The following is a 15,174-nucleotide window of genomic DNA, read 5'->3' on the forward strand; positions in this document are numbered from 1 at the left end:
AAAAAAAATTAAAACATGGTTCTTTTATACATTGAGGGTGCTGAATCCGATGGTGGAGGTCTAATTTTTTGCAACCTGCTTTCGTGATCTACGCAACTGAAACATAGCATTATGGTATATTTCAATGTCATAAGTCGGGGGCCATCAAAATTTAACAAAAAGCAGTTTCACAGCAGCAGAGTGGATGATTCTTCACACACGACGGCCCCAATAAGTCTTGTTATGCATTAGTTAGCAATGAAATACTTATAAAACTTTTCGGCAGTCATTGGTGGTCATCTCTTAAAAATTGTACTATTGCCATGGGCAGGGGAAAGTGGACTGTATTATCTGTAGAAATGAGTTTTTGAGATATTTAAAGAAATGCATTTTGGATTCAATACTAACAATAAAGAAATGTTGGAATTAGACATTTATTGCTTTTTTTTTCCAGCAGAAACTAAATGAGCAAGCTTGTACAATAAAGCTAACGTACAATAGATGACAAAAATGCAATAAAATGAAACATTTGTAGTTACTGCTCTTTACCTGCCCACAACCAGTAGTGTTCCCATAGATATAGGGTACACTTTATATACTCTCAAATATTTTTTAGATATATAGCGTATACCCTTAAGCTTGAAAAAATTTCATATTATGACACATTATGCATATGATCACATACACATATTGTGCCTAATGGATTCTGAGTATACTCGCAGAAAAATTGATGGGAACATTATTGCACACAACAATTAGTTTTCAACTGCTATATTCAAAAACATGCAAAATCAATGGGCATGTATGAAGTTAAAATTAGTTCTAATATTTAAAAAGTGCATGAAAATTTTCCGCAAACCATCCGATACATCGAAAATTAGGCCATTGAAATACACCATTATATGCTAAATTTAAATCACTTATATCTGGAAAATGGGCAAGTTGCAAGCAATTAGTCCCTCACCATTGGATTCAGTACACTTGATATATTGCTGCCTCAGAGCAACAATAAGACGTCTAATCTCAGGAATAACATTAAGATGTCCTGCTGTTGCTTTGAGACAAAGATATATAAGACGCGCGTTTCAAATATTTTCTGCAAAAACAAGTCCGTACCGTCTCCTCATATGAAATAAACATTTCAGATAAAAATTAGCCTCAAGATGCCCCAGACATTCTCACAATGGAGGGACACATTGGCACGCCCCCGCTCCGTCAGTAGGACTTTATCCACCAGGGTCGTCTCGGGACACTGGGCGTCCTGGGTCCGGTCCATGCAGTACAGGTTGTACACCGTACCGGGATCCAGGCGGCACGGCTGCCTCAGCAGCAGTTCCGCCTCGTACCACTTGCGGTCGCTCACCATCGGACCGTCCTTCCAGGCCGCGGTCGAGAGACCGATGCTCTGCAAGCTGCTGGACATCTCGGAAGCGAGGGTCATGTGGGCCGGGAGGGGCAGTTCCGACACCAGGACGGCGAACCGGATGCCGATCAGATAGAGAGGCAAGTCCAGGGAGAACCGGATGCAGGTCAGGTGGACGTCGACGGACTCCACGTAGTCCGGATCGGTCCGGAACTGCAGCTGGGACGAGTACTTGAGCAGTGATTCCGGAACACAGAAGTTCCCCCGGGTCCGGTTGTTGGGACGGACCCGGGACAGGACTGCTGCCGGCAGCTCCGCTTTTTCGGCGTCGGACATGTCGTCGAAGCAGACGCATCCCAGGAAGGGCTCCAGGGCAGCGAGGATGGCCCCTTCGTCGACCCTCTTGCCCAGGCGGCAGCAGTGGGAGGGGGCCCAGCGCAGGAGGGCCCGGAACACAGTCAGCTCATTCTGCACGTTGAGGGACGGGCTGTTCACTACCTGTTTTCAAACACAAAAATGAGCAGATTTAAAATAATGAAGATAAATATTCCAAGTACAGGCATCCCTCGCATAACACGGTCAATTCGTTCTGAATAGTTTCAAAACCCTGTTATATGAGACCTTTTTAAAAATAACTTTCAAACTTATTTTTTAAACTAATTAATTATGTACATAGTAAAAATCAAATGTGTATCGTGTGGTATGGAAATTGTGTTTCATGTTATATATAGAAACTGTGTTGTTCAAGACTTAAAAATAATGTGAATTGAGGAATGTGAACCAAGTTATATCAAAATTAAGTTTCATAAAAACAAAGTAAAAACCTGTTAGAGTTACTATCAAACATTAACAGAACGTATTAAACAAAAATGAAATTTCATCTTTTTAAAACATAACTTTTTGTTATATCAAAACCATGAAGTATTAAATTCAAGTTTTGTACCATGTGCTATCGAAACTGTGTTATAATAATTGCAAATTTGGTACCATGTAATATTGAAACCCTGTTGTATAAGTACCATGTTATATGAGGGATGCCTGTACATTAAATTTTAAGAAAGACTTTTAACTTAACGCATTCAAGGGAACCCCAAACTTAAATTTTTGAGAGGCGGAAGTCCTCAATTCTGCACCTCAGAGCCAGATCAACGCAAGTCACATGATCGCAACTTTACAGGAGAGAGTGAAAACTTTTGCCTGGAGCATACAAAAGATGAGACTTGCGGTCTTTTTTTGGCCTGAGCTATTATTTTTGGTTCTTGAAGACAATTCCTAAAGCTTTAGAAGTGTTGAAAAGTTTTATAACTTACTTCCTTCGTTTTTGAACAGCGAGAAAATTATCCCATAAGCTAACTGGCACACGAATTGCTCCCCAGAGTTAAACTCCAACTATGATTCATGTGGTGTTTATCGTCGCGATAATTTGACATAATGGGCAAAAGTGTTGAGGAACTTTTTGCTTGGTGCATAATGAAAATGATTTTAAGTTTTCATTATGCATCAAGCAAAAGAAGAAAGGTTAAGTGTGTTGTGCTGTTATGACTAATTTATGCATGTGCTGAATTGCGCCGCACCATTGCGTAGTGGAAACGGAAACCCATTAAAGGGGAGTCAATCAATCTCTCTTCTTTATTACCTTATTTCTCCTCAGCTCTTAGCTGTTTCTGATGCAAAAGGCGACTGTTGGCCGATTGTTTTGGTGCTGACATTTTTCGTATGGAATATTGCTGGGTATGAATTTTATGTGTTTCTACTAGGTGTTTTTCAAGTTTTCTGGCATTAACTCAAGGTGCCCCTAGATGGATTAGTCATTGTGATATTTTATAACTTTAACAAAATTTGTTTTGAATTTTTCCCTATGAATATTTGGGGGTTTCTTTACAGTCTAAATTGTTTTAGGAAGATAAAATGTTTTCTATTTACACTTGTGAATATTTCACTGTTTCTATTGTTTAATAAAATTGTTATTTGACTGTTAAAAATGAATCTATAATTCTTTCCCCTGGACAGATCATTCCACAAATTTTTCAATGGCTTTCCTCAACCTGCTTTTAGTTCCTTGAACTTTGGGTATTTTCTTCCGCTGTAGTGGGCAAGTCCAACATCTTTTAATATTGATAAATACTTACAAAGGATTTTTTTTTTTCAGAATAATATATATTTATATTTTCATATTCGCAACTCCGCGCTCGAATATGCTACCTTGCAGAGATTTACAAAACTGCCGACAAAACTAAAACATTGCGTTCCATGTGTTCATTTTGGGCAAAACAAATAGTTTGTTACGTGTATTTTTTTATTTGCGTAATTCATCATTTGGAATCGTCATCCGCAACAGCGTAACATCAAAAATATCTGATATAAACTGTGAGTACACATTTTATTTATCTTGTTCTGAGTGAATTTGAATAAATATCAGTTTTTCAATTCGATGAAAAAAAAACGAACTTAACAACATTGACTGGACACTTTTCCTTAACCTAATTCCACATAAATGATTTAAATAACCTTTGTTACTACAGTATCCTACTGAAATAGACAGTTTGAAATAAATTTTCTTGAAAATATTTATCGCAGAACAGATTGAAAAATCGAGAAAGAACGTTAAGAATTTGAACAATAAAAAATAAAAGTTTGCCAAAAATCTGTTTATAGAGTTATGGTTTTAAAATTGTGTGAAAGAATAATGTATCTTGACAAGATTTTGCATATCAGTTAAATCATTTCCATGACGAATGAATTGAATGCATGATGATTTCTTTTGATATCCAATCATATAGTCATAGAAATAAATTATCTAGTGTTAAACGTTACTCTTGACAGTCTGTCACGTATGTGCACTATGTGACAAAAATGTCAACAAATGCCGGAAATGTCACGAAACTGAACTTAATATGTACTAATGTATAGAAAAAACGGTACAAAATGAAAATGCCGTTCGAAGCGAACCAAAAATTTATGAATTCCGAATTCAACATCATGAAAATGGCTGCATCAGAACAACTTACTTTGTGTTCTGCATAATTTTTTACTTTCGTAATACTTTTTGATTTCTAATCTGTTTCTACATAGGTCAGAATAACCAAAAGACTTTGAAAAATCTTTTCAAATGAATAAAGAACAAAAAATCATACATGCGAACGAAAATATCTATCATTTCCTAAGTTTAGAAGCAATTTATATGTCACAGCGAGCGTTTGTTTTAGTTTTTTCATCGGCCATTAGACAGTGGCTGCAGCGCCCCCTATAGTTTGTTGGAGTTGCGAATGGGCATGTTGCAAAATGAAACATTCTGTACGAAGAGTTTGAATTCATTTAACCAGAAGGCAAGGCAAGCACACAAATATAGACAAATATAGTTTATGAACTTTTTTTTATATCCCATTTAGTTTGTTTAAAGGTGTGGATTTTTAAAAATTTTCTTAAGAAAAAGATTAATATCTCATTAATATTCAAAAGATGTTTGAATAACACTGACTGGGAAAAAAGGTAAACAATGGTAAATGTATGAGAAACCACAAGCATTACAACTGCCATATAATAAACTTTTATTTTGACACATTTTCATATGACTCATTTAACACTAGCCAAACCAAAATTGCAAATGTTCACCACAGGAGAACTCTTGGAACTGGAACACATACTATCATATCTAAAAGCCAGTGTCTAAATGGAAACACAACTGGCTGTCACATGTGAAAGCAATGGCAATCCAAAAATGAAGTGGTTCAAGCACACATAAAATGACTCAACTATAATAATATCAGATGCTACTTTTCGAAAAGAAAACATTTATAAACTTTTCAATCTGACACAGGTGGAGAAAATATTCCTTCATCAGTGTTGGTTAATCGAGACCTACCTCAAGCACTGCATCTTTCCCTAATGCTTTGAATGCTCCACTCTCAAGTAGAATGAATCCAGCATCCACAATGAGTCGCAAGCAGTGCTCTTTCAGCCCCCATAGCGAGTAAACGAATGCTGCCTGGTACAGATGGCAGACATTGGCAATGCTCAGGACCCCCTCCAGGAAACGGCCACAACGCTGGACCAGTGGATCCACTTGATACTGGTGGGCCACCTTCAATAGTTCGTATGCATCTCTCCAAGTCTCGAAGACCACACGTCCGCAGTAGATATACCTGAGAGAAGATTGATTGTTTCAATGACAACGCTTCATCGCAATTATAGTGTATTCATTAGTTTTGCATTTGCAGCAAGCAGCTGGCTAATGGTGTCAGGCAGGGCCCAATTACGATATAAAAAGGCAGATGAGATGGCCAAGAACTTTTTCAGGGCCCTCATAGGCACTCAAACCTTACACTCTTAGTCATTGGTTAAAACAACTTTAGCCATATGGGACTCCTAAAAAGCGTGGTCCTAGGCTTCTGCATAGTTTGCCTATTCAGTAATCAGGCCCTGGTTTTAGTCAGATTGAAGTACACTCCAAAATTCCACATGTTCAAATTAAAAAAGGCAAATAAAAAGAAACTCACTCGAGAAATAGCTCAACCGTCTCGGGCTTGACATCTTTCAGGACAATACGGCGGGAATTCTTTTCCGAGAAGTCGTCGGACAGCATGCTTCGAAGGACAGCACTCTGGGAAGCGAGTAACAGGGAATGAGCAGGGAAGCGGAAGTTTCCACAGACAATAGTGAGGTCACTCAGGTTTTCTCTCAAGAGGAGGCGCTCCCCAGCACCACCCGCAGATTCCAACATGGAACTCATGCTGTAAAAATAAGTAAAAATATTAAAACTACTATTTCATAGAAATGGATACAAGCTGATATGGATTATGGGAACTATAATTACAGATCTCCTGTGTAAGTATATAAATTACAGTAGAGCTTTAATTATCCAAATTGAGACCAGACCCCATTTGGACAATAAAAAAATTTCGGATAATTATGTTTTCTCAAAAAAAAAGAGGGGGGGGGGGGGGTTGCTTAATTGCTGCGAATTTGTTTAAAATGGGAGGAAAAAATCTATGGCTAAAGAAATGTAACTTTTAACAAATAAAAAGTCGTACTAATACACATTAAGTATACTTACAAATGCTGCACATTATACGCCAGTAACAGAACCCTACAAGAGTGACTTATCATCCAAAAAAAATTCACACTGTGCTTAGACTAGTTTCATGGAGGGAAGAACAATTCTGCCTGCTGTGTAAAGCACAAAAGTCATATATGCAGCAGAGCTTAAAATGAGAAACAGTCTTTTAAATTTTTATGCCTCCATATATTTGATCTAGATTCCACTTTTTCAGAATTCTTTTAAAAATATTTCTCACTTATTAATGACCATATAACACTGTATATAGGTAACATATGAGGCAGTGAGAAGCAAAGGGATGTAAGTGGTAAATAAAAATTTGGAGATAACCAATACACATGGTAGGTGAACCTCTCCTTTGTCTTGGGGCAAGAAATGATACTACAGTACCTGTGAATTTGACCGCTTTTTCAGGCATGGAATTAGCCCTTTTCATATAAATCAACCTTTGTAAGTTGACCACCTGTTTAAGTTGACCACTAAAGTAGTGCACTGCAAGTGGTCAACTTACACAGGTTTCACTGTAGTGGCCCTGGTAGTTGCTGCTATACAGCATGATGTAGAAAAAAAATTCAATAAAAGCCTACCTAAGATGTTTTCTTTAAACGCGTTGTACTCAAAACTTGAAAATGTCCACTTGCATACCTTTGCTTCTCAATGTATATGTTATAAAGAATCAATCAACCATAATACCACAAATTTGATAAAAAGTGCAGATAGGACTTTTGTGCTTAGCACGGCAGAATAGCCTGGATAGAAAGAATCATTATTTTGCAAATCACAGAATGTTTCGGTCTAAAATCTGTTTCTGAAAACATTTCAAATAGTCGGAGATCAGATTATTAGAGTTCTACTGTATAGAGAAACTGGAAAAGCCATTTAATATACAAGCCAGTTAATAAACACAAATGCATTCAGAGATTTTCTCCAACATCAGTATTTTTGAGAAATTTTAATAATTCTTGTGAAAAACACAAGGGCTATTCCAAGGAAAAATAGATATGTCCTGCACAGTGCATATGCTAGCTTTTTTGTTTCAAGAACAATGATTGAAACAGAAAATGAATAACTTTCTTTTGCTTAAGAAATCACACCATGAAATGACAATTTCAGCGAAAAACTTTATTTATCAAAACATTTCATCATTGTTTTCTCAATATTTTATTCTTTCAAATATCATTTTAAATTTTCAGTCTTCTCTTGAGCAGCTCAAATGTAGGCCCGTCATTTGGGGAAATAGTCAATTGCTTCCCTGCGTTGAAAAAATGATTTAACATTTTAGGGAGTCATTTCTTGCTAATTTCTATTTAAATTTGCAGTGAGTATGCAACCTCTTCCCCCCTCCCACCTGGTAAAATTTGAAATGACCCTGCTCAAATGTTTTCGTGAAGATGCAATATAATATATAAAGTGTATACAGCTCCTAAGAGGCAACAAGTTTTCGTAAACAGTTACGTTTTGCAATATATTCAATTATGTAACATATTTGGTTACTACATGAGAGATAACAAAAAATTCCCTAACATTGAAAACCAATTAATTTTGCGGAATGACAAAACTAAACCAAATTTCAGTTCAAATTAAACAGACATTAATACATGAAGTTCAAATCTGCTGCATAAATTTTTAAAAAATCACACTAAAATCAGTATATGTTCAATTTTTTCAATGATTATTAAAAATATTCAATTACCTGTTACTTTACGGAATGTAGAAACTGCTTGTTTGAAGGTACCAATTTGACAGAAATAGTTTTATCTCTCCCATTTTCCAGACCATTAAATATTTTTTGTTTCAGATTTTAACCTCCCATAAATGTTTTTACCGTGACAGACTACATCGACGAACGTACGAATTTATACTTTCTAATGTAACATCTTATTTACCATTAAACCAACTTAGTTTTCTATTCTATTCTATTCTAGAGTCACAACTGACTACAACTGTATTTATGTCGAGGTCTGCATACTAGTGCCTTGCCTCCATTATTTTATATATCGATAGATGGCAGCACCATCACCGGATCGAACAGTTAATGAGAATTTAGAACTAGTCCAAGAGCTAATAGCTACCTGGTACTAGCACCCCCAGAGGTATCGTTTCACTTGGAGGACATTGAGACCACGAGCATATTTAACGTCGCCCAGTCCCCTTTAATGACGACGATAGGTCTTCGACCAGCGGGGATCGAACCCGAGCCCCTCCGGCCCCGAGTCCAATGCCCTACCGATCAGGCTACCACGGCCCCAACTTAGTTTTATTTTCGTTTTTTTTTTTTTGCTAAAGCGGAGTCGAATTGCCACCTTAACGAGAAAATAATGGTTGCGTTCGACGAACCTCACCGGTCGACCGGTAAGTAACCGGTTACAAACCGCAGCATTCTACCATCTATCGGTTAAGCCGACCCATCACCGACGTCAGCGTGCGACGAGTTGAAGACCAGCGAGCAGCTACGCCAAAGGGGCCATGGTAGCCCGATCGGTAGAGTGTCGGATTCGGGGCCGGAGGGTCTTGAGTTCGAACCTAGATGGTCGAAGATCCACCGTCGTCATTAAAGGGGACTGGGCGACGTTAAATATGCTCGTGGTCTCAATGTCCTCCAAGTGAAACGATACCTCTGGGGGTGCTAGCACCAGGTAGCTATTAGCTCCTGGTCTAGTTTTAAATTCTCATTAACTGTTCGATCCGGTGATGGTGCTGCCATCTATCGGTATAAAAAAAATAATGGAGGCAAGGCACTTAGTATGCAGTCCTCGACATAAATACAGTTGGTAGTACATCTCACCGGTTACCATTTTAAGCTGTTGATTGGTGGATTGGAGCACATGACCATTAGCTGTCACGTGATTACCTAACCGGCTCTACCGGTCGAGCTCGTCGAACGTAAGCAATAAAACGAGCAATAGTATGAATAGTAAGTATAAAAAAGTTAAAAGTAACGGTAATGCATTCAATGATTGAAAATGATTTCAGTTAATAAGTTTTTTACTTGTAATAAGTATTTATTACTGATCTCATAAGATCAGTGGTGGAGCCTTACATTTGTATTTCGTGCATTGCCTTGCCTGTATCCGTATCTCATATTTCAGATGGATTGAAGCGTGGAGTAAACATTACGTGTGATTGGGGTGTGAGTTGTTCTAAAATGTGCGGGCATTCGTCTCAGTTTTTTTAAATGTAATTGCTGAATCTTTATCCAGCATGGCGCTTCTTCGCTGCTGTCCTTTTCTGTGTCTTTTGTTGATCACTTGCGCGAATGGTGTCTTTTCTCTTGGGGATGTAATTTACGCTATCAACGCCGGTGGGGAATCTCATGTCGACTCCCACGGTATCCACTATCGCCGAGACCCTTTGCACGGTCGGATCGGTACGGCGTCCGACTATGGCAAACAGCTGATCATAAGCCGTGTACCAAAGACTGATCAGATCCTATACCAGACTGAAAGGTATCACATGGCCACCTTCGGCTACGAAATCCCGGTCAACAGAGACGGACATTATGTACTGGTGTTGAAATTCTGCGAGGTTTACTTTGCATCACCTGGAATGAAGGTTGGCTAACATGCTGCACCGCTGCCATTTTTATGTCTCATATTTTGTTGAAATATGCTTTTGACTGATATAATGTTTTGTCATTTCAATTCTGTGAAATTAGATTTCAAAGAGTCACCTCACATATTTTCTTTAAAATTAATTGCCCGAGGGCCGGTGAGTCCCCAAACCTGTGCGACTCTGTTTTTTTTTCTTTCTTTTTGCGCCCTCGTACCTGTGCGACTTCGTTTTTTTTTTTTCATTTCGCCCAAGAACGTGTGCAATTTCATTTTTTTTTTGGTCCTTGAACTGTGCGACTTTTGGGTATCAAGGTTGGCGCCCCTCTTGGAGGACTCAGTCGGCCTCTGATCAGAGCTATATTCTTAAGAAATTATTGTTCAAATCAAGGAAAGTGATATGTCTTTGACAGGAAAAGGCCCTCGACTCAAGCCCCCCCCCCACCACCTCTAATTGCTGTTTTTATGCCTATCTTCCTGGTTGCAATCTTTTCTAGGTAAATTTTGCTTCTCCATGTACTAACGCGACGCTTTTTTCCCCCTAGCAAGCTGTTTATTTTTTTCCCCACTGCGACGTGCGCCCCTAGCCCAGGCTAGCTAGGTTGGCCTATTGGGTAATTAGTCGAGGAGCAAACGGTCAAATTTTAGCTCCCGTGCGATTTTTGTGATACAATTATAGCAGTTAGTTTTTCTGAAAGGTATTTGCATGAGGAAAACGAATTCAGATGTTGCCACCCCCCAAAATGGTGCAGGGGGGCTGGGGGGCAGCTATAACTGCCGTGGGGGACAAGTGATTTCCCGTTCAATTTTTGTGATACAATTGTGTGACTTAGCTTTTCTGAAAGGTATTGGTACGAGAAAACCAAATTTCGATAATGCCAACCCCGAAAATGGTTCAGGGGGGGCAGGGGGGGCGGCTATAACTACATTTGGGGGGGCAAGCTGTTTCCCGTTCAATTTTTGTGATACAATTATGGGAGTTAGTTTTTCTGAAAGGTATTGACACGAGGAAACCGAATTTGGATGATGCTACCCCCGTAAATGCTGCAGGGGGGGCGGGGGGGGGGGGAAGGGATTATAACTGCATTTGGGGGGCAAGCTGTTTCCCGTTCAAATTTTATGATATAATTATGCGAGTTAGTTCTCCTGAAACGTATTGGCACGAGGAAACCGAATTTAGATGCTGCTAACTCCGAAATTGGTGCTGGGGGGCAGGGGGGGGGCGGTTTATAACTGCGTTGGGGGCATGTAATTTTTCGTTTAATTTTTGTGATACAATTATGGGAGTTAGTTTTTCTGAAAGGTATTGTCACGAGGAAAACAAATTTGGATGTTGTCAACCCCGAAAATGGGGCAGGGGGGCGGGGGGCGGTTATAAATGTGCAGGGGGGCAAGAGGTATTCTGTTCAATTTTTGTGATGCAATCATGGGAGTTGGTTCTGCTGAAAGGTATTGGCACGAGGAAAACGAATTTGGATGTTGCTATCCCCTAAAATGCTGATGGGGGGCAAGGGGGGAGTATGCCTCCAAACATAACACACTTATATATTCAAAATTTCTCGGTTTACAACAAGTTTTCAAAGTTTAATATGCTTAAATCCACTAATAACAACATTAAATGCAAAAAACTCCGAATTAAATTGCTGACACGTGTTTCGAAGCTATTAAGAGCTCCTTTTTCATTGTAAAAGATGTGAGTTTATGAATGAAAATTCATCCGACTAAAGACGATCTTTCCATCGATAATGGGTTCCTGGTAACAAAGTTTATCATTTCAGTAAAAAATATTAGGAGGAAGGGGGGGTCTCCCCCCCGTTGATTAAAAAAATGCAAAATTGTATTTGTGTACTTTATTATTCTTTGTATATATTTCCTCTTCCGAAATGAATTTGTACCCTTTACCCAGGCCTATCATTTGGGGGGGGGGCAGTGTTAAGCCCCCCCCCCCAAATGACGGCTTTGATGGCCCCAGCTCTGAAAGAATAATGTTTTTTCGTTTGAGTTTTTCTCCTTTTTTTTAAAGTAAATTTTAACTAAGTGGTGGGAGCGCTTGGATGAAATTTCCAACACCATGGTGGTCGTACATTAAAGAAACAAACATATGTCGAAGGAGGTCTTTTTTCTCCTTTCCCCTTTGTACTCATAGAAGCGGAGGACAAAGGCATTGTTACGAGAGCTTAACATGAGTTCCTTGCCGCCGCCTTTAATTTTGCTTATCTCTTCCTTCCCTTTGTATTGCGGCCTAGTGTATCTTCAATTCTTGGTTGGCGGTCAGTTTTTCCAAAAGCAACAATGTCAAAATCTGATCCAGTTCTCACGGAATCGGCATGTCCAGTTTTACAACCTATATGTCTCTAGTAATTCTACAAAGCAACTTGATGGGTCTCATTTTCCTAATCAGATCGTGATAGTATTGGTTTTTTACAATATCTCTTTTCTCTATGAAGCACACCGTACCTTTTTATTCTTCTGAAAGAAAATTCTCACGAACAAGTTTCAGAGAGGGAAGAGCAGATCTCTTTAAATGGTTAAAACAGAAATTTATTGCTGTCACCAGTATTATCTATTTTATTGGACACTTTAATTGGCCACTTTTTCTCTGGAGTCACATGAAATGGAAATTCGTCAACAAGGGAACGTTGTACCATTTATTTTTAAGAAAGAGAGGAGAAGGGATTCTTATTTTAGTCTAGCTCATTTAAAATAAAAATATTGTATGCAGAAGTTTGACGCACGTCGTTTATTAGTTTAGTAAGCAATTAGTCACTTTCAGATGGATCTCACTGAACCAAATACAAAGCTAAAAATAGGAATTAATTATACATTATGTATTATATGTCAAGAGAAATCCACCGAAGGACTAATCATTAACCCTACCACACATGAAAAGGTTTTAAAGAGTGTGCTAGAAAATGCTAAATATGAAAACGTCAAGTATGTTTCATCTAATATCCGTTTGCGTGGAATGACTGCAAAAATACTGGCTGACAACAAGGCATCATGGCATCGAAGTTGTTACCAAGATGTCACTCATAAGGGACATTTTGAACGCATAAAAAAGCGATATGAAAGTCAAGCTCAGCTTACATCACCTGTTACAAATAGTAGCACATCGAGACTGACACGTTCACATTGCATTCCATTCAATAAAGAGAAATGCTTTTTCTGTGACAAAGGTCAGACACGTGCAAAGTCCCTCAGAAAACTGTCGGTTGATCATGCTCAAAAAAGTCTGAGTGATGCTATTGCTAAAAGTGGAAATGAAGCCCTCCAGATAAAACTTAATACAGCAATAAACCCTGAAGATGGTCACGCTATCGACATTCAATACCATTTACAATGTTTTGCGAAGAATGTGACAAATGTACTACGATGTCCTAATGCCAGTGCACCCAACACTTCTAGAGCCCCTGAGAGTGCGTCAGAGATTGAATTTACTTGTATGATTCAAGAATGTTTAAAAACAGGTACATTGAGTATGGCTGATGTACAAACCACGTATGAAAACATTCGTGCTATGAATAACGTCCCTTATCCATCCATTACAAGGAAAGAAACAAAAGAATTGCTACAGAAATCTGTTGCAGATATTGAATTTCACCGTCCGCAGAAAAGAAATCAAGCAGAAATTGTTAGTATGAAGCATGCACGAGACAATAACATGATATCCCAGAATGATGATGAAGATTTAAACATGACCATGAGGAGTTTGTATGATGCTGCTAATTATCTCCGTAAATCTATTATGAAGTCACGGTTATGAAAGTCACGGTTTCAATAAATGTTTTGTTTTGTTCAAAAATACTCTTTATATTTTGAAACCGAAAGAAACACCTGTACAAAAAATTTGGGGGGGGGGGGGGGACCCCCCCTTCCTCCTAACATTTTTTACTGAAATGATAAACTTTGTTACCAGGAACCCATTATCAATGGAAAGATCGTCTTTAGTCGGATGAATTTTCATTCATAAACTCACATCTTTTACAATGAAAAAGGAGCTCTTAATAGCTTCGAAACACGTGTCAGCAATTTAATTCGGAGTTTTTTGCATTTAATGTTGTTATTAGTGGATTTAAGCATATTAAACTTTGAAAACTTGTTGTAAACCGAGAAATTTTGAATATATAAGTGTGTTATGTTTGCAGTCATACCCCCCTGCCCCCCATCAGCATTTTAGGGGATAGCAACATCCAAATTCGTTTTCCTCGTGCCAATACCTTTCAGCAGAACCAACTCCCATGATTGCATCACAAAAATTGAACATACCTCTTGCCCCCCCTGCACATTTATAACCGCCCCCCGCCCCCCTGCCCCATTTTCGGGGTTGACAACATCCAAATTTGTTTTCCTCGTGACAATACCTTTCAGAAAAACTAACTCCCATAATTGTATCACAAAAATTAAACGAAAAATTACATGCCCCCAACGCAGTTATAACCGCCCCCCCCTGCCCCCCAGCACCAATTTCGGAGTTAGCAGCATCTAAATTCGGTTTCCTCGTGCCAATACGTTTCAGGAGAACTAACTCGCATAATTATATCATAAAATTTGAACGGGAAACAGCTTGCCCCCCAAATGCAGTTATAATCCCTTCCCCCCTCCGCCCCCCTGCAGCATTTACGGGGGTAGCATCATCCAAATTCAGTTTCCTCGTGTCAATACCTTTCAGAAAAACTAACTCCCATAATTGTATCACAAAAATTGAACGGGAAACAGCTTGCCCCCCCCAAATGTAGTTATAGCCGCCCCCCTGCCCCCCTGAACCATTTTCGGGGTTGGCATTATCGAAATTTGGTTTTCTCGTACCAATACTTTTCAGAAAAGCTAAGTCACAGAATTGTATCACAAAAATTGAACGGGAAATCACTTGCCCCCCACGGCAGTTATAGAAGCCCCCCAGCCCCCTGCACCATTTTGGGGGGTGGCAACATCTGAATTCGTTTTCCTCATGCAAATACCTTTCAGAAAAACTAACTCCCATAATTGTATCACAAAAATTAAACGAAAAATTACATGCCCCCAACGCAGTTATAACCGCCCCCCTGCCCCCCAGCACCAATTTCGGAGTTAGCAGCATCTAAATTCGGTTTCCTCGTGCCAATATGTTTCAGGAGAACTAACTCGCATAATTATATCATAAAATTTGAACGGGAAACAGCTTGCCCCCCAAATGCAGTTATAATCCCTTCCCCCCTCCGCCCCCCTGCAGCATTTACGGGGGTAGCATC

General features: G+C 39.0%; 2 protein-coding genes across 2 annotated transcripts in view; both read right to left on the reverse strand.

Annotated features, from left to right (window-relative positions):
• Window positions 1-772: 772 nt before the first annotated feature.
• On the reverse strand, window positions 773-8,304 carry LOC129224063 (BTB/POZ domain-containing protein 9-like). Its single transcript, XM_054858464.1, has 4 exons — window positions 8,092-8,304; window positions 5,839-6,072; window positions 5,201-5,484; window positions 773-1,836 (listed from the first exon to the last, which is right to left on the reverse strand). The coding sequence occupies exons 2-4, from the start codon at window positions 6,069-6,071 to the stop codon at window positions 1,121-1,123; spliced, it is 1,233 nt and encodes a 410-aa protein (XP_054714439.1). The 5' UTR covers window position 6,072; window positions 8,092-8,304; the 3' UTR covers window positions 773-1,120.
• LOC129224775 (BTB/POZ domain-containing protein 9-like) overlaps window positions 8,004-15,174 on the reverse strand; it is a 12,884-nt gene continuing 5,713 nt past the window's right edge. Inside the window, exon 4 of the mRNA XM_054859322.1 lies at window positions 8,004-8,009. Coding sequence (XP_054715297.1) covers window positions 8,004-8,009 — 6 coding nt within the window. The remainder of the gene's footprint in view (window positions 8,010-15,174) is intronic.

The sequence above is a fragment of the Uloborus diversus genome, chromosome 6, assembly GCF_026930045.1.
Source record: "Uloborus diversus isolate 005 chromosome 6, Udiv.v.3.1, whole genome shotgun sequence".
Classification (NCBI taxonomy): Eukaryota; Metazoa; Arthropoda; class Arachnida; order Araneae; family Uloboridae; genus Uloborus; species Uloborus diversus.